Source organism: Opisthorchis viverrini (assembly GCF_000715545.1).
Source record: "Opisthorchis viverrini unplaced genomic scaffold opera_v5_1, whole genome shotgun sequence".
Classification (NCBI taxonomy): Eukaryota; Metazoa; Platyhelminthes; class Trematoda; order Opisthorchiida; family Opisthorchiidae; genus Opisthorchis; species Opisthorchis viverrini.
Window position 1 is genome coordinate 2,169,290 of NW_008751657.1, and position 24,496 is coordinate 2,193,785.

The window sequence follows — 24,496 nt, forward strand, 5'->3', positions numbered from 1 at the left end:
GGGCCTCACAAAAGTGTAAAATGTTCACAATGCCGATTCATCGTGCTAGATGAGCTAAAATGACGAATATCAATGAGGTAGAAAACGGCCCATAGTAAACCGTGTTTGATGAAGCAGGTCGCAAACTTGAAGTTGAACTCAGGCCAATTAAATATGCGTTTCACGGCCCGTTGTTTGCGGTAGGCAGATGCTTCAGGTGTTTACCAATCCGATCGATGGTTTCGGTCACACCAGAATGAATAGGACTTCTTTGAGTTCACAAACGCAGCGTCAGTTAACATTCACCTACAATACCGTTGATCACAATAAATTCTCATGTTTCCCTGTTTACTAATATTCCCCATTCAAAGATTTTGAAAGTGCTGGTTTTGACTGGGTGTCTAGGAGTGAAACCAAATAGCTGCATACTTTCTCTTCTATATGCGCGCGAATCAGAAGATATATTGGGACAACCTAGTTACCTCCTTCCGCTTGTGTAGCTTTTGGGCTTCCTGGACAGTCTGAATACCTTTAATCGACTAAAGTCTTCAGTACAATTATTTTGACTCTCAGTATCCCCCTCCCCTCTTCCCCAATTTAGAGAATGCATCAGGGTTCAGTTGTGGGTCGTTGAGTTCTAAAGGCAGACTGCATAAGTTAGCGAATTGAACAGGATTGGAACCGATCACCATTGCAACCGTACTGGCTGTCTTGCACCTTCAAAGTATACCCGCAGACTGAGAGTGAAACACTGCTCAGTCCGGTCTGACGAAAACCAACATGGGTAACTCAGAACTTCCCGAAATGCTCAATCTATTCAGCGTAGCCGATTCACCGGCTCGTGATAAGGCTTTTTTAACCCGGTCAAAGTATTAAGCAAATCGAGTCAAATACAAAACGTCCAAATATTTGGACTAGGCCTACCAGTTGAGCCATGCAACCACTACCTGAATTCAGTCACCAATAATAGTACCTCAGAGTGATAGCTGTAAAGTCGGACCAGTAGGTTCGTGGATGAAACAACTGTACATGATCTATTCCCCCAAGCCAATCTTGACCATTTCAGGCGGAAATAAACCTCTAGTTGCCCAAGTAAACCCTTCTTTACATGTCATGCGTTTTCTGAAGCCCTTTGAGCAGTCCACTGATGGTTTTCTCCTCCTTACATTCTCTCATGTGGTGTAGTCAGCGAGATTCCATCCCACCTACTCTTAAACGCCAAATTGTGCTTAACTGAAAAATTACACGCATTTGCGAATTTCTTTGTTGGCAACGAAATAGCAAAAAGGTCCTCCTGTTCATGATGCTCTACGATCGCCACACAAAGATCACCTCGTGTTACAGTTGGCCCGACATTTGTGTGTTTTGTCAAAAAATACACCGCACTATTTCAAATGTCACGCCGACTGAAAGGTGAAGCAGTCCCTGTGTGGCACATTCATTTGAAGGGTGGGCTAAATGAGAGATCCAGCTTATTTTTCAGTTATCTTCAACTTATTTCGCTACGAAAATCTCTATTTCTTGCCAGACGAAGCTACCAAATGCAGTAAGGCTGTTCCAGCTGCAATTCCGAAGAGGTTAGAGACCAGTTATGCAATGGTGTGACAGCATTGTCGTTGACGGTTTGCGGATTAAACTATAACCTATTTGTTGACGGCTCCACTCATCCTCAACCTCACTCATCAACCTTATTTCTATGAGGTTAGTTGTATAACCAACAGTTTTCAAAAGACACAAACGTTGTCGCTTTATCGTCTGTCAAACGTGATTTCTTCAGAGGGCTGCGGAAAAGATTCATCTTTCTAATCACAGGTACGTGTAGTCACATAGACAACAGAGCAGCCGTTCTAAAGGTAAAGTTCGAAGTTCTAAGTAGAATGTGACTACACGGAACGTAGGTTCTGTAAAAGCACACTTGCAAATCAAGGTTTGACTTGAGTCGAGTTGGTTAGTTGACAACTCAGTAGCTTGGGCGCAGCTCACATACAGGGCAAGAAGGAAATGAGTGGGGACAAGCCGAACAACCCAAAAGTCACACCCCGTGCAATTCTTTGTCAGCGTGGTCAGTTGCCTGAATGACAAATTCATGCACACAATGTCTAAATGATACGAGACTTGGATGTTACTAACACATGACGGAATGCATTAGACTCAAAGGTCTCCAGTTCTATTTGTGTCCCAGAAAGTGTAGGGGTGTCGTCAGAAGTGGATACACGAAACTAAAAACCGAAACCGAGGTTTCCTCTCAGGAAAGGCCCTTACTAGCCGTGGTGTCTAGATTCAAACCAGTCAGCGGGTCTGCCGGGCTTTAATGTGACAAGATGGACACAGCACTCATCATCAGCGTTTCAATGTATTAACCCATGACAGCTTACGCGGATGGCAAACTATCTAGCCATTATTACGCTGAGTTCAACAATACACATGGACGATCTACAACTCTACCAGAGAAGTCGAAAGATGATGATTATTTCAAGACGTAATATATTATTCTGACAAAAAAAAAACAGAAAAACACCTGGTCAGCTGCAACAGTATTTGTGAACTTACTGCTAGACATTAAGATGGGATATGATACAGTGGCCACTCGATTCACGTCTACACTTGCCAGAATAACGTAGTCTAATTTTGTGTCGTATGGCACGGTAGGCCATCTTCTGTTTTGAAAAAGATACGAATAAGGTTAATGAGAACAGAACAGCCTATAACAAGTTTGGCTTTTGCTGGGGCTCATCAGGTAGGCGTAGTCCCCGAGTTGCCGTCAGCATTACTTTCTCCTTGAACCCAAATGGTACGAAATCTACTTATCCGCCTAAGAACCTGGTTTTAATTAAGGATTTAACTGAATCTCAGCTGAATTTCTAACGTGTGATATTGGTCAATTGGATATTCTGCGAAAAGACTACCTTATGCTTCAGTCGGAAGAAACAGTAATTCTAATATTGCTGGAAACGCTTTGACAACCCATGATTATTTGTGCTCACCAAGTGGGCGCAGTCCCCGAGGTTTCGTCAACCTTATGTTGTGCTTGAACACATTTCAGACGAAATCCGCCGAATATCCCTCGTTTTACATTCCGTTGACATTAACTGTAGCATTAGAAGACTTTTGCACAGCATACAAAATGTGAAAAGATCACAAACAAAAGTCTCGGTTGGAATTTAGCTGAATTCTTCTTTAAAATCATATTACTTTGTAAGTGAGTGTGATTTATGTAAAAACTATCCTCGGGATGCACCTAACCAACGTTCTTGTGCAAAATGTTTTGTTTGAAAAGGGTTACTGTCGGGTTGGACAAAGGTAATTAATTGTCTGTGGAGTCTTGTGGTGTGTTTACGACATATTTCTCGTGCTGTGACCAGCATATGTCAGTGAATTCCTGGCCATTTTGTTGTTGAGTCTCGCTTTCACACTCTGTAAAATGAGGGTATGTGCCTCGTGACATTTTCTGAGTAACCTTGAACTGAAGATGTTGAAATTATAGGGCTGCCAAACGGGACAAAAGTTTCTACCGGCTCCACTTTGGCCCCCATTGATTTCCGCAATGCCCGTAAAAGTAGAAAAACACAAAACATGTAGTGAAAAAAGCAAATCTTAGTTTCAGTATCCAGTAGCCTGGCCACTGAAGAAAATGACTTACGATGGTATGGGTACTATACTCGTTCTGCTAAATGTCCAATGGCAATGAAAGTAGATAGTTCATTCGTTGGGATCCTGTCATTCAACGATCCATTTGCACGTATTCGTTTTTACAGAGACCTTGGTACCCAGCAAGAGGCTTCATTTTTTATGTCTGTAGGTTGTATAACACTGCGCGACAACCTGAATTGTGTTCAACAGATTGTGAGTGTGTATAGCAGAAGTAGGACGTATTTACTGGTCCCGCCTCCATTAAATGCACTGAGTTTGCTTTGGAAGCATTGTTAGTTCAGTGCTTTTTGTGTGACGCAATGCATTTTTCTCTAGAATTTTTGATTAGGTCCAATATACTTCACAGTAGACTAACGATTCCTGACTTGACACAGAAGGTACGTATTATAAACACTTCAACACAGGACACACACACAGCCTACAGTCAAAACTAACACATTCAACTACGCCTAGCATCGTTGCTGGCAAATTGGTTATGAGTGAATAAAGTGACCGGAGAAAAATTGAAAGACCTCACACTCCATTTCGGCTATTGGCGTAAGCAATTCCTAATCGAATAATATAAAAAATAAATGCAATAAAGTTAGCGAGTCAAACAGTCTGGAAAGTCTGTTGGCCTTTGTGAGGTCCTGCCTTAGCAGTGAAAAACAATGGTATCAGCAACCGCTTCGTTATCAAACAATTCCAAGACATACATGCGCTTCTTATCTCCCACAAAGGCCGACTCAGTTCCACACCGCATAATTCTCCCTAATCATACCTGACTTCCTAGCTTACCAAGTACTCTTAATCAAACTGAATACAAATCAGTACGGATGGATCTCAATATTGTAACTGACCCCTTCCTTATCCTCACCTGAAAATAGACTCGCATTCTTAATGATTTTTTCTTGTTATACAACAGTATACCACGACAATGTATCTAAGTAGCTTGTGTGGTTAGCAACTACTGTTTAGGTAACGGTCGATCCGTTTACCGAGCTTGGCATTTGGTTTGCAAACGTTTCACCACCACGCAGGGAGACATCTTCATTAGGACCGTTATTCAAAATAGACCATATAAGGAAAGTGTAACACGAAAAATTTAAAAATGTTTCTAGAATCAAAATCATCAAATTTGTCAGGATAGTCCCACAAACTGGCTAGTTTTTCACTTTTGAATAAAGCAATCGCGATCTTGAGATAACGTGTAAAAGGATGAGCAAAACGTGCCAGGATCAGAAGAGCATGTACCAGTTAGTCGAGTGAAAAGCAACAGAATAAGGCGTTTTCCATCCAAGAAGAAAGTAAAATATACGTTTGCTTACGTGGTTCTCACACAGGCAACCTTTAGTCATTTTATGGGACACTAAACTGCTTTTTTGTTTAGCCGCCAGTTTAACCGCAACTAGTCAGTAGCTGTGAATTCATATCGATTTATGTCGCCCGTTTGAAACATCAGCCGGCTGCCCGCGAAGCCCGAGATTGGAGGCAAAACGCTCGAACACTGATAGTTCAATTTGAAAACATATATTTTCCAGATCAGTGGAAGTGGAAGCACATTTCTTGAAAAATAATCGCTGCAAAAGTTCAAATTTTCACAAAACTAGGTGTGTCTGAATGAAAAATGCATTTGCATTCTCCTCTGTTGACAAATCGGCTTCATCCACATTCGAGGTTTTCAACAATCCCCACCGGTCGGAGAGTGTAGAGGATGAATTCCATAATATACTGCATACCTGGTGTGATGTAGTGAAACGTGGCCGCCTCATCACTCACGATACACTAGATCGGGAGACAATAGAGAGACCAAAGTTATTTAGAAAGATGCGACTGTTAGAAATGTTTCTGATTATGAGGCTACCGAGTGGGTGTAAAAGTACCATGGTCAGCAAACTTCTGGGGTTTTGCTTGGAACATATGAAGTTATCAAAACAACAATTGATGACCACGGTAGCCCAATCTATCAAATAAAACAATAAATTTGATAATTAGGCATATTAATCTACACTACAGTTGGTTGATTGAAGAAGGACCGATTCGTTCAATTGCTTGGAGGTTGTTTATGCCTTTTATGAGTTTTCGAAGAGAAGTACCAAATTTAAAAATCAAGTCAATTTATTTTCAACGAAAGACCTAATTGGATCTCTCGTTTATGATAGTCCTCAACTGAGTGTGCTGCATAAAGGCCGCCGCATGTCTCAGTTGGTACGATATTCGAGATATTGCCGTATATTTCCATGAAGGAAACTACTCACAAGGTTGCTGGAAACACTTCGACAGCCCACAACCGGTTTCACCCTTCTTGGGGCTCATCAGGTAGGCGCAGTCCCCGAGTTTCCGTCAACATTATGTTCTATTTGAACCCAAATTGGACGACAAATGCACTCGTTTGCAAATCAGTTTAAGTTGCACGGAAGACTCAACCAAATCTCTCGTTTTCCCAATGTGTTCGGTTTTTCGATAGCCTAATCACGTCTAAAATCGGTGAATTTCTGGATGAAACATGCGTGGGTTTGCCACAGAATCCTTTGAAAATAAACTCCTACTTCGTTGAATTCTCACAGTAGCGACTTTGTTTGATTGCTCTTCAGTTAAAAATCACTCACGACCTCCCATTGATTTGTCAAAAATTCCATCCATGAGAAAGTCTGTCGTTCGGGACATAGAAATGCACAAGTTTCGCGCTCTGTTCTGTAGCATCACCATTTGCTTATGAAAGGTTCTGTTCGATAAGTCGATTGAAAAAATTGACTGGCGCATTAAGATATCAGTTTGGATGTTGTGAAACCATTACTTTTCACTGAAACATATGTTTGGTTAAACTGCACATGCTTGGGACTTTCTTGCAGTCAACTCTAACTACATCGAATCATTATTTGTTTCATTGGTCAGCTCCGGTGTGTAGAAGACATTTCCTCGCGTTGATCCACCTCTCAGTGCAAATTTTGATGGCAGAAAAATGGCTTAATATTTCCATTTTCCAATAAATCAAGTCATGGGTGCTGGTCCATCGTGAAACGACTGCTTCAAACCCTCGTTTGTTATTGTTCACCTTAATTTTCGGCATTCATGGGTGCTTGTCACTAGTCTGCACACACGTCTGTGCAACACGGAATTAGTTGCAGGAGAAAAAGCTATCGAGAGCAAACAGAAGCTAAGTCATCAACATTTCGTGCAACATAAACACCAAGAAAACTCAGGTCCGACGGGCACCACCCGTTCACTTCCGAAGGGTTATTCGCCAGAATCAACGGCTTTCACGGTTTCTTTCACTTAACTAAAGAAGTAATTTATTCAGAATGAATGCCTTAATTCAGTTCCTTTGATTGGTCCTCCTAAATTGCGGAAATCGCTCTGATACAAAAAGATATAGGAGCATATACGCTTACTTCCAATTTGGGAATTTCAGACTAAATAATCATTGTATGCATGCATATTTAAATTGTACACCTTTGAAAAGTTGACTTCAAGAGATTGGTTAGAGTGGCAGATACATACAGATACAACCAACAAAATATTGAAGAGAACAGCTTACGGCAGTCGAATTTGAAAGACAGCTGTGGAAGTGGACACAGGATTTCGACTTAAGAGCAGATATCAGAAAACCCAAAGAAATGGCTCTGTGTAACACCAGACGTTTTATTACGCTGCCAGTGAAAGGTCAAGGTTTCATGCGCAACTTCTCTTTATGTGGGTAGCTGAGTGTTCTTTTCGTGTGCATGCTGATCACGGTCAAGTCACCACAGTGACATCACGTGACTGAGTACTGCAATTTGTTAAGATCCTATAAACAGCGCATGTGATGAGACCGCGTAAGGAGTAACAAGGTCACTAGGACGTCTGAGCAAACCTGCTGCTATGACCCCGAGGCATTCCGCGAGAACATGGTTCTCTATCTTGACTGCGCTGTTACTGAAATCAGCACCATATATTGTTACGAAGGCTAAGGCACGAAGTGACTGGACACTGATTGCATCGGTATTTGCTTACACAGATCTCTCAGCTCGGTCAACGGCAATGATCTCTCCATTGTGTTCACTCATTATTATCATTTTTCCAGCCAGTCAACCTTGTTGGGCGCCGTCAGACTCAGTGTATTACACTCAGCTTCGATAACTGTCTCATCGTACCTCCAATTGTTCATCTCATTTTCATTTACATTTTATACCGAAATGCTGCTGTCATTTCTCCAAGAAATTTACCACCTCGGAAGAGAAGTGGAGTTTTCATCTGAAAAGTCGTCACTCCAGGACGACAGGTGATGTGGTTCCCACGACTGAAGAATGAGTGGCACAATATCCTGTCTAAGTGCGGCTTAGAGGAATTGCTAATCAGCGGCTTGTGGCTAGAAGATTAAGTGTTCAGACTGCTGGTAAGGATGCCGGGGGTTCAAAACTGCCTGGAGTTTTGTGAGTTGTACACTGGTGATGATTCCCGATAAGAATGAAACAGTGGGACAGTGCTTCTTGGCCTTTCAGAATAGACTGGTTTCCATCACAGGAGGAAATGTCGCTCAACGAATTTACTCCCAATCCGTGACGAAACCCAATGCCCTTGTGAGAGTAAGAACCACTGTGAAGGACCAGTGTGGAAAATATGATATAATTTCATTAAAAAAAAAAAAAAAAAGTTTGCTGAGAACTCCTCGCCACGCCAGCCCACGACCGGTTTCGCCCTTCTTGGGGCTCATCAGGTAGGCGAAGTCCCCGAGTTTTCGTCAACCTTATGATCTACTTGAACCCAAATTGGACTGTTTTCGAGAAATACACTCATTTGCAAATCCATTCCGTTTTCACCGGTGGTGGGCTGTTGAAGAGTTTTCCCCAACCTTGTGAGCAGTTTCTTTTATGAAAATATACTACGATATCTCGAATATCGTGCCAACTGAAACATGAGGCGGCCTGTGTGCAGCACCTTCAGTTGTAGAATATGATGTAATTTATTATAATTCATCGATGGGTTGTTAATGCCATTGTTAGGTGATGAAGAGAAATGTGAAAAAGACGCCACTCAGAAATGAAAATCTTGCAAAAGCCGAATTACTTGGGCCTAATATGATGCATTGGGCTGGATGGGGCCAAAAGATCAGACTTATTACCAAAACATTGGTTCGTGTCTTCGGCTGAGTAAGCCGAAGGCCCGTCGAAATTGGTTTAACTTTGAAAGAAACAACTCCAAGCTACGCTATTTTTGTTTCATCGGATTGAGTATATTAAATTAGTTTGAAAAAAGTGTAGCAAAGCCTCCTAGTAAGGCTGGTGGGCTAATCCGAGTGACAAACTGATTACTTATTTTAAAGCAGACAGTGCACCATATTTGATGAACGCCCAATGAAGTGGGAAACACTATAAAAAGACGAACTTTTCTACCGTTTGCACTGAATGAAGCTATAAACTGTCACAATACGCATTTAGTCTCTACAGAGGATTTCAAGGGCTACGCGGTGCTCACGAAAAGGATAAAAGTTGAAATGTTAAATCATCATGTTAGCCAGTGTCACCAGAGAATCATATTAGAGGAACTGGGTGGCATCCCTATTTCTCGTGGAAGAAGTTCAGCACCGACATTTTTCAAAGTCGTTCCGGTTGGCTGTTGGTAAAACTTGTTATTGTGCTTATTTTTGTTTATGGAAGGTCTGACATACGTTCCGTCACAACTATATGGTTTGGTAATGCGCAAAACACACATCTTTGTCTGTGAATAAACTACCAGACTGTGGAACTTATTTGAGTGGTTGCGATCAACGTTTGGTCATGCGAGTCATACCGTATCACGATAGCAAATTATCATCGATCCATATCGATCGTGCGGAAATCTCACCTACTTAATTATTGGCGTAGCGATTCGGTGTTCCACAGTAGTCAGTATTGTGGTACCATAATTTGCCAAACACAATATTCTACCCACAGATTGCACAATAACACTTCATATCCTGAAGAACACGGAGGCACTCTTTGGGGACTAGCTGAATCCATGCTATTTAATTGGACTTTCATTTTGTGCTTAAAAGCCTAAAAAGCCTAAAAGCTTGAAAGCCTAAGACTGATTTATACCTAGCATTCACTGTTATTGAGAAGTCAAATGAAAACACTTTGTACCGTAGTATTCGAAATTTGAGAAGGATTCTTGGAGGTAACGGGCACCCTCACAGCAGGCGGTCAACTAATCAATTAAAGGACACCAACGAAAGAACCTGTATTTTTAGTACCAGTCGTCCGGAAGCTAAATCATTGATTTACTGAAGAGTTTTGAACATGTCAATCAAATCTTGAACTTTTGTTCAGNCATACAAGACGTAAAGCACTTTCGAATTTTTTATGGAAAGGAAATTCTATTCTGACTATATTTATGAGTCCTAATTCGACTTGAGAATGAATCTGTTTGAGTCAGGCAAAGCCAGTTAGTTACTTACCCTTCTAACGCAGCACTCTTCCAGACTACAGAAAACATCCTTCGTGAGAGCAGATTGTTATTACTGTGAAGAATTTTCTACCGACTTAAGTGAGTTTGTTTGTCTTGTGCCTAGTGGCCCCATCACCAAGGTTGCAAAGCTCTGATTCCACTAATATGGGTATCAAATGGTGTCGACAGAGTAGTCAGTGAATATATTTATAGGAGTGTGCACACAGGTGCACAGGTTGCAGGAAGGCAGTTCATTCAACACCTTTCGGGATGATGAACTCACCTCGTGATGAATTTCCTAAGGATACTTGTAAAAATGAACGACATAGGATAGAATCACGCATAAAGCTTTCATATAGACACGAGCTTGCTAGCTTTTGGAAGGAATATCTTGGTTCCATATAGTATCATTCCGTTTTGTGATGGTAGTAAGAAAGATTTTCTTGACAGATGAATCGTGGGATCTTGTCTCGCTGCTTTACCGCAATGGTATCATTCCAGATCAATGCGCTGGAATAAGCAATGAAGAAGGCCTTCTGATTGGATGAATAAACACTCAAAATATGACCTTACTTTCACCTCCTAATGAGCCATCGTTTTTACAAGAAATACTTCAAAGTTCGCAAGTCTCTGAAAGATTGTCATTCTTCTATGGAGCAGATGAGGTGAGCTCCTAAAGTAAATGTGTTTGGGGTTAAGCATGGATGTCGGGAGTTTGTATTTAGCGCCGTGAGTGTTTAGTTGTTACTTTTGAAAAAATGTTCCAAGCATGTTGACGTGTCACTACCGAAAACTTTCCAAGAGCCTGGCGTTTAAACAAGCACACTAAGTAGCATTTGGAAGGAAGGTACACGTCGGTTTGGAACAGAATTCGGGAGCTCATGAGTCGTCATTGAGCGCACTACAGGAATGAAAGTAGTTGGTTTTTGGAGAGGTAAAGTAACTTTTTTACGGTTGATTAACAAGAATGCCATATTTTCGCTTTAGTTGTTAGGCGTGGTTTGTCGTTACAACCAGAACAGTTCACAAGAAAGTGGATAAGGGGATCGATCCGGTAATTAGGTGAAGGTTTTTAGGCGCTTAATTTGCGCATCAACCAAACTAGCCCGGGAAAGAAAAAATATCAACAATTTCAGTCGTTGTTGCCACTGAATTTTAATGACAAACTATATACCAAAATACCGAGTGATGACCAAATATGGACAAAGCAAATGTACTCACCATGGATTTTTCCACAAAGGGAAATTCAACACTAATTTTTTGTGGCAGCCAACGTGGAATATTCAATACACTGAGGCCCAGAAGTTCTCCTAGAGACAACCAGTTGAACACTTCCTTGGAGTTTTGGTCGAAATGTCGATATAATTTAACACCGACTGCTTGGCCACACCTACCTGAAGTTTAGACAGGGTACAGGTGAGTTTGTCATACCCAAATGTTATTGGCTGTTTCACGGACATAAAAACGGAGCGCAGTTCTACAAGCAACATAATAAGTATTATTATCAGAATACTAAAACTTTGAGATGTAGTTTGCCGTTTTGGTCTTTTGATCATTCCGAAGAATATAATACTGGGAAATACACCCACTCAACTGAATCTCTCGGTTGTGTTATTCTAATTTGGGTTCATGTAGAACATAAGGTTGACGGAAACTCTGGGACTGCACCTACCAGATGAGCCCCAAGAAGGGCAAAACCGGTCATGGGCTGCCGAAGAGTTTTCAGCAACCTTGAGAGTAGTTTCCTTCATGAAAATATACTGCATTATCTCGAATATCATACCAACTGAAACATGAGGCGGCCTGTGTGCAGCACATTCAGTTGAATATCATAAACGAGAGATTCAGTTGAGTCTCTTGTGAAAACTAAATTGATTTTCAAAGAAGTGTATTTCCCGAAGATAGTGCAATTTGGGTTCAGGTAGACCATAAGTTTGATGGAAACTCGGGGACTGCGCCTACCTGATGAGCCCCAAGAAGGGCGAAACCGGTCATGGGCTGTCGAAGAGTTTACAGCCACCTTGTGAGTAGTTTCCTTTATGAAAATATAATACTGTTTTTTAAGCCTGTAACATGAACTCTTCTGTCAGACTGTCCAACTAGCTACGAAATATACCATGTCCGCGCAGGAGCAAAATGATTTCCGTAGTCTGATAAAGTTTCCTATTGTGAATCATCATTGAATGTACCAGGAAGTACTGAATAACATGAAGTTTCCTGCCCGATGGATCTTCACCTCGCCTGAGTGCAGTTTATTAACCATCCACAAAATAATGGTTCTATCCAGGTTTTATAACGAAAGCTCGCATATTTGGACCTCTCTGGAAGTAGATAGAAACAAAAAGCTAACAGTTCCCGACAGATATAACGCATATTGGGTAACGTTAATACAATATATTGATCAACAAGGGTACTATTAGTGATTCCGAAAAAAACTTGTAAGTAAAAACTGACTTGCACTCCATAATCAATTTCACTGAGTATACATTTTTGAACTATCGTAGTTCCTTATCTATGAGCAGAACGAACTGGTAATCAGATATTCTAGGAAGAAACAGATGTTCAGCGAATTGAGCAGTACGGAGCGAGTCGTTACTATGTCACGGTAGTCTTTCTTACATTGCTTTATTCAAAAATGTTCTGATGTAGGAACAGGCCATGGTTTTTCCCGTGGGATCCAAGCCCATGACATTTTTTGCGCCACAGAAAGAGAATCACAAAATAAGAGATTGTCCATTGTGATTTGATTTCCCACAGTGCTTATTTTCGCGCTCCATGTGAGCAACCTGGCCATTCTGATGGTGTTTCCTCCTATCACAGAATATTACAGTCCTCAATTTGTGGCTTTACAAATTGAGACGATCTGCTAACGTACATGTTCATTATAGCCATCTTGTGCTTCAAACGTGAATCTCTGAAGATCTGACAATTGCCTCAAATATGTAGTTTAGCTCATATTTGGGGTATTCATTCCTGGGAATCTTCGCCTCACGCCGTACAAATTTACGATAGGCTAATAATTTCTCGGCGACCAAAAAGGGTACCCGCTGCGCTTTTCAATCGGGCGAAGTTTGTCTCATTGACATTTTTCTTATTCAAATATTTTGCAGTCCGGTAGGCTTTTTTGTTCCTTACCGCTAGGTGAATTCATGCACTGCCTTTTGACCGGCTTCAAAACACTTCTGCGTTTCACCTGCAGAAAACACAACTCATCAGAGAGTCAGCGTCACCAGTGGTCGTGAGTTTCGACAATCTGTGGATAAATCTGTTGGCGTTGCGCAGGCCTACCACAATCCAACGCGACAATATTATTGGAGCAATTCGTACGTCGCGGGATCTTCGGCCATATACTATATTAGATTAGTGAATAGTTCATCTGAGGCAGATATGCTAAAATATTGATGGAGAGGTGAATGAGACAGATGAAACCAAGCAAAAATGATTCTCCTCCGCAGCATGTTGTATAAAACAATGGCGGAACAAAGAAACCAACCAAATCCGTTGTATTTACTTCTTGCATTTATTTCCAAAGTTGGCAAGTTCTCATCCTAATTGTGTTGCTACATCTTTAGAGTGGTACAGTCAACGTCATGAGGGTTGAAAAGTCAGCTCCAAAACATCCGAGTTTCCCTCAGTCCAAAGACAAGAGCAAAATATCTCGTTTTAAAGGTGTAATTGTTACACTACTGTTCCACGCTCCAATTTCTCTTACTGGGCAAGACATTTGCCTTACTCCAAAATTGGTGGATTTCACATTTCACCGCTGTGATGCCTAGACATCTTCCAGCCTCTGTATTTGCGTACATACGCACTTGCTGTAGAGTGCTTGCTGTCAGTGCTTTTTTCGTCAATCTATTCATTGTCTCAAAGTCGTTTTTTCAAAGAATACTTTCCACGAAATTGCATTGCGACTGATTGTCTATAGATGTTTATGTCTATCAAAGCTGAGGACATCAAAAAATAATACCTCTTATCAGAGGCAAGGGGTGGGGAACGGCAACGAGGTACGCACGAGTAGGAGACACGGCGATCTAGTCCACTGACTATGTGGTGGGTGATTACGACGATGGCCGTTCTTAATCGAAGTGGCAAATGTTCGAATCTTTGCATTGTCAACTTATTAGGAATTCCATTACATCGAAAGGTTAAACTTTCAAAGGTGTAAAGCTCCCTTTTGAAGTGTGCCTTTGACAGATGGACACTGGCAGTAGGACGAGACCACCCGCAACAGCCTGCAAGATACAAGTTCTCTGAAGAGTTGTGCGTGCCCAATGCGTTCAATCTGGACAAAAAATTCACTACTGGTCAATTACACTCATTCTCACACCAGTTTGTTTCTCGGGAGACCCGAATGCATCTTTGGTTTATGATGTCCTTAAACAACTGAATGCGCTGCACCTGGCCGCCTCATGTTTCAGTGGGTACGAAGAGCTGGATTGTTGCAGCTCTCAAGTCTGTATCAGCTTTATATTCCACCAACCTGAACATGAGGTGGCCTGGTGCAGCACCTACAGTTGAAGAACTTCACACACCGAGAGATTCGGTTGGGGCTTCCATGGAAAATAAATTGGTATGCAGATGACTGAAATTTGATAATTTCGTGCAGTTTGGATTCAGGTAGAATATAAAGTGGACAGAAACTCTGGGAATGCTCCCAGCTACGCCATGTGTACATATGTTCACAAGTATGGCACAACAGACGGTGCGCAAGAGATTGTCACATCCTGGAAACAAATCTGGGTATAGTTGACTTACATCCATAATACATATTGCTATGGTTTGTGAGTTTATTCAGTGTTCAAGGATCGTTTCTTGTTGCTCTTGAGCAAGTGGACAGAGTACATATGTATGGTAACTTGAGGAACAATTATCATGTTGCTAAAACCGATGCCTGAATTGTTTTAAAACACTCGTGCCACGCTGGGACTGCTCAAATTCACATCATGTGATTCACAAAGCTTTCAACGTTGCTCATAGGATTAAATATTTCACAAACAACGATTACGTAACCGCACAGCTTTTGATGCATCAAACAATGACGCTGAACTCACTGATTTTCACGTCTTCTTTGTCTTCGTCAAACGAAGGACAGTAACGGTGTTTGTCGATCGCTTCTTCCACTAATTTTCGTAGCGCCGCACGAGAGACTACATAGCCTGCTCCACCGGAGAAGTAGCCACCCTGTGTATTGGACTTGAGGGAAGAACACAAACACAATTGTAAAGACTTGCTTGGTCTATCTAAACGTATTCATCAACGGCAACAGAATCTAACTGGTGAAAAATGAATCCAACAGAAAGCTTTGGGTAGCATTTCTAGTGGGTCCAGAGCTGGAGTATTACTCCTCAAGAGGAGATCAACTTGATGAGAGGTTGGAAACCCTATTCGTGTGCTAATTCTCTGCGATGTTTTGTTAGTTGTATTCTTCTTATCGCCACATCTGAATATGGTAGCAATTTCTTGCAGTATTTTATCCCTTTTCACTCTGTGTTCATATTTTAACTAATAAGAGGTTTATTTCATCTGGAAGTCAAATTTTGACATACAAATTTTCAGTTACACACTTGGGGAAGATTTTGTTTCATTTGCTTACACAGCGAATAAAACAATGGGATAGAAATGAGAGAGAAAAATGTACTTTCCTCTTGATTCAGATGAATTATGGCCTTCGCCATCCCGTTGTCCGTGAACACAATAAAGGAACCAGCCATATTTGAGAAGTTAGACATTATGATGTGCGGTACAAGGTCAGGTTAAGTACATCATATGATCAAAAGGATGCATGCTGGAAGATTTTGGAGTGCAATTGGGACCCTGAGTCACGTAGATACTTAGTTGACTAGGTTGGCGTTTGTTTCTATGAAGACTGCTTCAGGTTCGTCATCAGGAGGAATGCTATCTATGAAGTTCCGGTGGATTCAATTCAGTTGAATTGGAGAAACATGCTGTTATACTACTTTGACCAGGGAAAGCTAGCCATCACTAGAGGTAATCGGTAGCGGAGAGGGACATAACTAGAGCGTTCGCATATGGTAATCATAAGCGTGCCCCAATTTCTGGGTCACATCTCCACCGTTTTCATAAATCCAGGTAGAAAGTTAGGGTGAGGCAAGTTGGAGAATCGAAACGCACGGATCAGGTATTCCGTCGTGTACCTTTCTGTTAATTCTGTCTATTTGGACAATTTTATGTCAAATTTGTTTCAGTCTTTTGAGATTACCGGTCGATGAGGAAAGCTAGTTCATTGGACTACAAATAATTGTTACATTTGGACCCTCTACCCATCTCGGAATTATCGCTAAATCAGTTACGCATTGGAATGCCTAGAAGCACCAGTCAATTTAGTTTAAGCCGATTATATTTGCTTTCGATTTCCAGGACCTAACGGCGGAGGTCTGTGCTAAGGTCATCAAAGTGGACGAGCCACCTTACTCAATGTAAACTCAGATATCCTTACCAATTTTCATTTTCACCAAATGCTAGCGGGATTTCGAGCACGACCTTCCACACAAAGTCTGGTCTTGGAACCAATGTCACACGAGGATTTGGATAAGCCGAGCTTTACGACAAACCAGTTGGAATTAGATTTAGGTCCAGTTCACATACAATAGCTTCTAGTTGTCTAGTAGCTGATGCTTTAGGCTCTGTATATCAAACTTCAGGCTATTACGTCTTCGATTTTTACAGCTAGTCAGGAGGTTGGAATTTTCAATCAAGGTTAACTTTTGCAAGCGGAGTCGGTCCATTTTGAACAGCCGGTAGGGAATGTGTGGCTCTCCTAATTTTCTAGATAACCATAGATAGTAGATATCATGTGGACCTCGATAACAATAGAACAAGTGAACTTCCGGTTGAGTGTTGACCTCTAAGTCGTTCAGCTAGCCGTGACTAGCTGATCAGTGGTGTAATCAGACAAGATTACACAGGATACCATATCACCATCCCAGTAAATACTAACGCGTACGCGAGGTACATCTGAAGACAGTGTCCATCCGATATTTGGGATTTTTTCCTTTCTCGGCAGATTACTGATAGTCTTAAGGACTCACATTTCTTCGACCGGTAAATTCTTTTTACCGGTTTAGTGTTTGGAAAGCGCTTTAATCTTGGTGGAACCGATTTGGTTCTGTCGTGATGAGATCTACTTAGTGATTTTTGTTTATTGTGTTCTCTAATTTAGTTTCTTTACTGGATGAACAATGTGAAAATTACTTGTTCACGCCGGTCTTGTCAAAGTCAGAAGTAAGTGGACTCATAACTGAGTTACGACGCAGATTGTTGCTCGATGGTTGAAGGTGGCACTTAAAGGTCTAGGACCAATAATCTAGAGTGCATATGCACATCAAAAAAGTTTACTGTGGAAAAACATGATTTCATCGGCTTTTCGATCAATCTGCTTGGTTGTTTCGACTAAATAGGACTTCAAACCAAAAACTGAGCTAAAGAATTACGTATCCACGATTATGCATCTCGCTAGTTGCGAGCGCTTCAGCGAAAAACTGAAGGCTTATTTAGTCTTAATCTGTGTTGTTAGTTGGGTGTTAAACACGAGTATTTTCTTGCGATTTAGTCCCGATTTTTGACCACAGCTCATACATAAAACTTCTCGGCCGGTGCATCAGAGACTAGATTTTTGAGACACTGTCGTGGGACCGACGCGGAAAGCGTACAATCGGTGAGCAAACAGACGCTGTGCTGCTTTCAGGTTACGTTTATCTTTAGTCCAAGTAAGCGGCCACATCCAATTGCTATGCAAACCTGTTTGTTACCATGACTACGGTTTTGGCTAGTTATGCATATGCGGGTGATGATGCGTGTCCTAGAGTCCTCTGTGTTCTCGAGTCCTGGATTAAGGAACAGTTGCACTCAGCGATGATCAGGTTACTTTGATCGAAAGTGAAGGTCAACAGAAAAGTGCGAGACAGCATACTGTACAGGTTCGCTTCGCCATCAAAACTTATTGAAGACAATTAAAACGTTGACTTTAGAAAGTTTACACCGATTCACAATGAAAACACTGCTTCCTGATAGATAAATTCAATAGTTCAGGAGTTTTGTAGATCACAGTTAAGCAGTCATCTGCTGGCGCATCTGACCTAAACGGGAGCATCTTACCGGATACCAGAATCCCATCAAAAATGGATCATCTGGTGAATACTGTTCAAGGACTAGAAGGAAATTCTCCAGAACGACGTAAGTGTCGTCGTCGGCTTTGAAAAAGAAATCGTACTGGTCCACATACTGGTAGATTCGCTTTAGGATGTTACGCATTTTGCTCCACAAATGATCGCGTGTTTCAGGCTGAGTTAGATTGAGCTCTGTCGAAAGGAAAACAGAGTGATAATGGCATGTCACTTGATATCATTGTGATATGTTTCGTGTTGTTGGGATGATTTTTTGCTGAGCTGACTTTCGTCATCTTCATCCAAGGGTCTTTTGGATTTAAAAACAGACGTCGTTTGCTGCTAGGTGAAAAATCTTGTTGAATGTATGTGCCAATGAGTTTCTTATAAGGCAAACAGCTTAAAACATTCAGTGCTTGAATGGCAAGAAAGCCGCCATAAAATCAAGAAAGTCTTTAGCACATGTTCTCACCAACTTTTCAGAACAACTGTTTTATTAAAAATGATGGGGGAAAAACCCATGGAAATTGGCGAAAGTCGGTTTTTTCCTGTCTGTGGTTCATCGTGAAAAGGGAATGGGAAGGAAAATGGGCTTGGATGTCACAATTACACTCGGATTACAGAAAAAACAAAAAATTAAAACGATCCGTGTGGATTGACACAAGACAGATTGATGTCATGCTTCTAGGTGTGAATCTAGTTAGTCTAGTTAGCTATGTGGGCTAAATGAGTATGATATGGTTGTAACCTCTCACGACGTCTCCGAAGAAGTTCAGCCTCCATAAAAACAGAATGTCACGATCAAATATCATTTTCGAGAAGTTTACGAGGAAGTGGTTGAATTTGGCTCGGTGTCAGAGAATATCAACTGAAAAAATTCGTTAAGGGTGGGATCGTATAAGGTGATTCAAGTCATGGTAGTGCACAGTCCTGCTCAGTAAACTCAGACATGCTCTGTGTCCCGTAATCTAGGTTTCTTTCTAATTTAGTTTCTTGTTCACATGCTCAAATCTTCATTTTTCAGTTCCAAACAAACGAACTCTAAAAAGCCCCTACCGAGTGGTTCTTTCAGGTGGATTTTGCAATCAGTGCTTCAGAATTAGACGGGCCGTATCAGTGGCTCCTGAAACTTTAGCGCTCCATAGGCCTTGATGTTTAATTTTAATTAATTTCGGGTAGATTTTCTCTAAGGTATGCTTCAGTGGGGAGCCTGACATACTGTTTCCTATTTTGCACCATTTTTCAGCTTCAGGAGCTTTGCTTACAACGCTGGTGGATTATCTATCATTAGAACAACGGATTACTGGTGAACAAAGGTGACCCGTTTCTAAATGATTCCCAACATAACAGGAAAGCTATATTGCATTTGATGTCAATCTTTACTATGGACAGTTCGGTCACAGAAATTTACTTGAACTAGACAAGCCCAACTCTACTGCCCTAATGAAGGGTTCAACTATTCGATTGTGTATAACAACCAAAAGGCTCCAGGCGCTTCTACGTCATGCTAGAGGCATCTCTAGTCGTCAAAGTTCACAAAGTGGATTGCCAAATATTGATATTTTGAAGCTTTTTAACTTGCAAACACCGTGCGTGGGAAGCAGAAGGCTAAAGATGTTGCTGAAGTGAAGTTCGTGAATCTTTGTGAATTGTGACTTCCTGTTTGAAAACATTATGAAACGCATGAATTGCACCAGGCCTTCGATTTAGACCTGATGCACCTCATTAGCAGAGCGCTATTTTCGTCTTTTCACATCAAAGCGTCTTCACTATTGAACTGGAGTCCTTAAGATAACCCAAAGTACTATTAGTTTTATTAGTTTTCTCTTCGTGACATTTGGTGGCAAATAACAGCCACAAAAGTGAAATCATAAGCATTGTTGATCATGAGATTAGTGAAACCTAGACTGTTTGAAAGGCAGGTTTTTTACTCATAAAATGTTACCGGGTTCACACTCACAATAATGGATATCCTCCACTCAATGCGTCCTCTAAAAGGAACATTTTTAGATATGCTAAGTCTCCAAAGCCACAAAAAACACTCCGGCAGAGAAATTACAAGTTTCAACTCTCATGCTATACAACACATCGATAATAGTTTCTTCGTGAACAAATCAGAACTACCGGCGCTTTTAATCTCTCTTGCTAATGAAGCATCAAGTAAGTCATTTTGAGATCGAGATGAAATTCTCTAAGCGGTAGGTTACTTTGAAGAAAAATTCCTTAGTTGTGAGAAAAACTTGAATAACAGCATCAAGCGGGGTTTGTTAAAAATGGATCTGAACGTTTCACGTCATTTATGGAGATAAAAGTGAGACGTTTAAGAGAGAGACAATACAAAATACGTGGAGACAAATGGTAAACTTTTTAAAACGGCTGATGAGCAGTTGGGAAAATGGAAAAAAAATTCAGCACGAGGATCTGATACCTACGGGGACTGTTATGGCTCGCATGCACATGCTCCCAGAGACGCGCAAGTAAGATTATCCACTGCGTCCGATATTCTAGAAGACGAATCTTCTATTACCGTGCTTAAGTGTATGGTTGAACCCGCGTGTTACTCTAGTCTTCAGAATAGGTTCGAGTTTCTTTTCACTGCATTCAAAAGATCAGCCTTAGTAATGGAGAGATGTACTACTTGAAGGTTTCTTCCCCTTTACCACCCAATGCTTGATTTCATCTGTGAGTTTGTAAGGCAAGTAGATATTATCCAATCTCAGATTTCGAGTAGTTACCTCTATTATGCACATTGCTCCATACCTTTGCCTTCGAACGAGTGATAGAATATCAATGGGATCTCCACTTGGTCCTCTTTCAGCTTATTTTTGCGAGGAATATTGGACGTGATACTTTCAGTCTCGCAGCCGAACAACGACCACTTTACAGATACTATGCTAGTGATAGTTTTATAACCTACAACTAGATTAAAACTACTATGCAGAAGTTGGTTTGCTCTTTCAACCGGGCCGATTCACTCCTGAAGTGGCATTAACTAGGAAATCAGTCGATATTCTCCAGAAATGGATAAACTGAACGTCGAGTTTTTCAAACCAGTACACAGTTTCGTTGATGTGTAATAGAAGTGCACGTAATCAAGTGCCTGTCCAAATATTTGTACGGGTGATACAACCGAAGACAGACTAGTTTCCATTACACGGACTCTAAAATAAAAAGGGAGCCCGAATAATGTCCTATCAAGATGTCTTAGAAAATTCATTACGAAAATGAAGTAGCAGGATTCCATGACTGCCAGCTTGCGTCAGACTACCTTCCACACTCAGCCAGGCTTTTGGAACAATAACACAAAGTTTTCTTAAACATAACATTTTGTTCCATGTAGCCTAGAATTTACCTTCGTGCACAAAACCAACATCGGATAAGGTCGGATAAAGTACAGATGCACAACTCTTCACCCGTTACCAGTTATTTTTGTTACGAATGTGGTACAAGCTATCTGGACCGTATTAATCGGAACCGGTCTGCGCGAAATCAGACAGAGGCGAATAAGGATTGTGTTTTATTAAATAGATACAGATCACCGCGTCTACCCGGTCGCATCGTTCAAGTGATTTATCGAGTGTCAACCGGTTACTCCGAGGTTATCATCGACGGCCTTCTGTAGCGGTTGGAGTGACCGCCAGTAAATTACGTCAGCTCTCTTGCGTCATAAAGGATCACGTGTGAGCACGACTGTTGTTGTTACAACCCGTCAATACATTCCGTCTAATTTCAAGTAACCGATGTAACCAAAAACGTATTTCGACACAATTAGATGTTTTCATCCCATGTTTTCATCCCACGTATCAAGTTTTACTCATGTGTGAAACTGTGTTTGCCGCCTGCTATTTTATTCAAGAAATTCTTCGCAAAACACAGGGAAACGAGCGTTTAATGAACGCTACACTTAGTCAGTAGTCGTTAGCGGATAAATAAAAAACTGGTCACCTGAATTTAAAGACGTAATCGTCATCATTTCCCCGCCTTTTGTTAATCTTTGTAAAGACTTTCAAAACTGCTGAATATTATTAATCAGTACTCGAATGATTGTGATTCCCCGATTAAGTTGACGAGCACATCTTGATGCTCTGAACGTATCGTTCCCGGTTCAGGGAAAACTCTTGTTGTTTCTGATGCACTTTGATTGATGTGGATGCGAACTAATATATACCACAAAACACCAAAACTTGATTGACTTACAGCCATAAACTCGCTAGGTATACTACAAGATTTTGTTGAACTGCTCCTTCCATCAATCAATCAATTAATTTATCAACAATACACCGTGTGCCATTGACACACTGGTTCTAGCTGCTACAGTTTCGATCACCGGGGAAGGGGAAAGTGTGGGACACAGCCAAGTCTTGGTTAGTTCTTGAATCGAGTAGCGGTGTATTCAAGGCGATAGCTTTGATGCACATGAGCTTTTGACTGCGCGAATGGGCCATTTCTGCCAATGTCATTAACCACTGGTGAGTTGAGCTTCGGGTACACCATCCCGGGAGGCGGCCCAACCAAGTATACTGGTTACTGTTTTCGTACTTCGTTGACAAATCAAACACTGTACCCCTATCGGTTGGTTCCACTCAAAACAGGGTTGAGAGAAAAAAAGCTTAGTGAGGCAAACGGTCTTCAGGCAAAGAAATTTCAAGTAGCATATCAATAACAAAGTTGAAGAGGAAAGGTGAGAGAAGTCAGCCTTGTCTTACTTGGCCGGACGTACTGAACCCGTACGCGCCCGCGGAAGTTCGCATACAGCGCCTTCATAAGGGATAGAAATTTGGAAGGGACACCTTGGATCGCCAGATACTGCCAAAGTTGCTGACGACTGACAGAACCAAAATTAGCTTTCAACTCCAGAAAGACGACACACGTGTGAGGTCTAAAGGAGTGGCACTTTCAAGAATTTGTCCCTAGTTGAAGATATGTTCGATGAATCCTCGAGCAGGACAAAGCCCAGCTTGATTCTTACAAATGTCTTTTCCGATAATCCATCAACCTGTACAAAATAATGTCACAGAGCACCTTAGGTGCAACGGATACTAGGCTGATACCATGTGAGTTTTCGCAGGACGTTTCTGTCCTTTTTTCGAAAACTGGGATGACGGTCAAGGATTTCCATTCGGCTGGTATTATGCTTTTGTTCCAAATCTTCTGCAGTATTGTTATCAGATTGTTCACCAGGGCCTCCCTACCTTCTTAGAAGATCACGAGGGGCAGCAGACTATCCGATCCAGATGCCTTGTTACGCCTAAAGATTGGTATGTCATGCTGGAATTCGGTTGCTGATGGCGGTTTGGTGTCGATGTTCCATTTAGGCTGGCTCAGATCTTCCAGTAGTTGTGACGAAGGAGGCTAGCCGAAGTGTTCTTTGAAGTGCTCAGTCCACCGCCTAAGATGACGATTGAGGAAGTGAACTGCCGTTCTCTCCTTTCATCATATTCTGATTTGACCTTTACATAGAGTGTACTAAAGGCGCACTTGTGTTGAGGTGTTCAGAAATGGATCCTTCTGGTCTTGGCTTCTCTCTAAAGTACAGCTAAATTTACCGCTAAAATCTTAATTTATAACTCGAAGTAACCCGTCTCGAAAAAAATACAAAATCAAGCCGCTGAGAGAAAAACACAAACAGTGCGCACAACTTTCCCTGTATATTTGTTTCGTCGTGACGCATTTGGGTTTCGGTTGAGTAGCTGAGAATCAGAGCGACGGTCACTTTGTGAATTAGACTGAAAGCTCCTTTTCCATGTCCAGTGGAGTCCGGGAATTCATTTTGATCTGGTCTTTCAATAAATGCTTTCAGAAAAGAATTGGCTAAATGAGAACCTCTACCATGCTTTTGAGCAGTGTAACTATTCGTATGTATTGAGATTAGACGTTTCCGCCATTCCTCTGTTTGACTATAAAATAACGAGTCACGTCCTAATGTCAGATTGGTAACTGATAGGTGTGGAATAATGGTTCAAATAAAGCAAGAGAACGGAGAATGGTGTTCCTGGTATATCCTTGAAATATGGTTTCCTTACACTTCAGGATTTCATTCATTCTGAATAGGGACCTTTGTTTACATAGTACAAAGTAAGGAAAGCATTTTCAAACAATCTGCTCGTGTGCTTTATGTAAATTTGGATAGTTTTTTCAGAAGTGTCTAAATCCCCGTCAATCCTACATTGATTTCGCTCATGATTACAACCAACAATGCACACGTGCCAACTGTGATGTTTTTAATTTGACAATGACCTAATTAAGTTGCACGACTTGTAATACGATTTTTGGGACTGAATCAAGCAGGATTAGAACACACAAGCTACAAAAGTGTTACGCATGAGTTGTTCACTGTTTTGTGCATCTTTGTTGACGAC

The 24,496-nt window shown here is 41.3% G+C and overlaps 1 protein-coding gene across 1 annotated transcript in view; it reads right to left on the reverse strand.

Moving 5' to 3' along the window:
• Positions 1-5,161: 5,161 nt before the first annotated feature.
• T265_00032 (hypothetical protein) overlaps positions 5,162-24,496 on the reverse strand; it is a gene marked incomplete at both ends in the record, with an annotated part of 32,302 nt that continues 12,967 nt past the window's right edge. Inside the window, 4 exons of the mRNA XM_009163689.1 lie at positions 5,162-5,394; positions 11,236-11,408; positions 15,066-15,207; positions 18,130-18,332. Coding sequence (XP_009161953.1) covers positions 5,272-5,394; positions 11,236-11,408; positions 15,066-15,207; positions 18,130-18,332 — 641 coding nt within the window. The remainder of the gene's footprint in view (positions 5,395-11,235; positions 11,409-15,065; positions 15,208-18,129; positions 18,333-24,496) is intronic.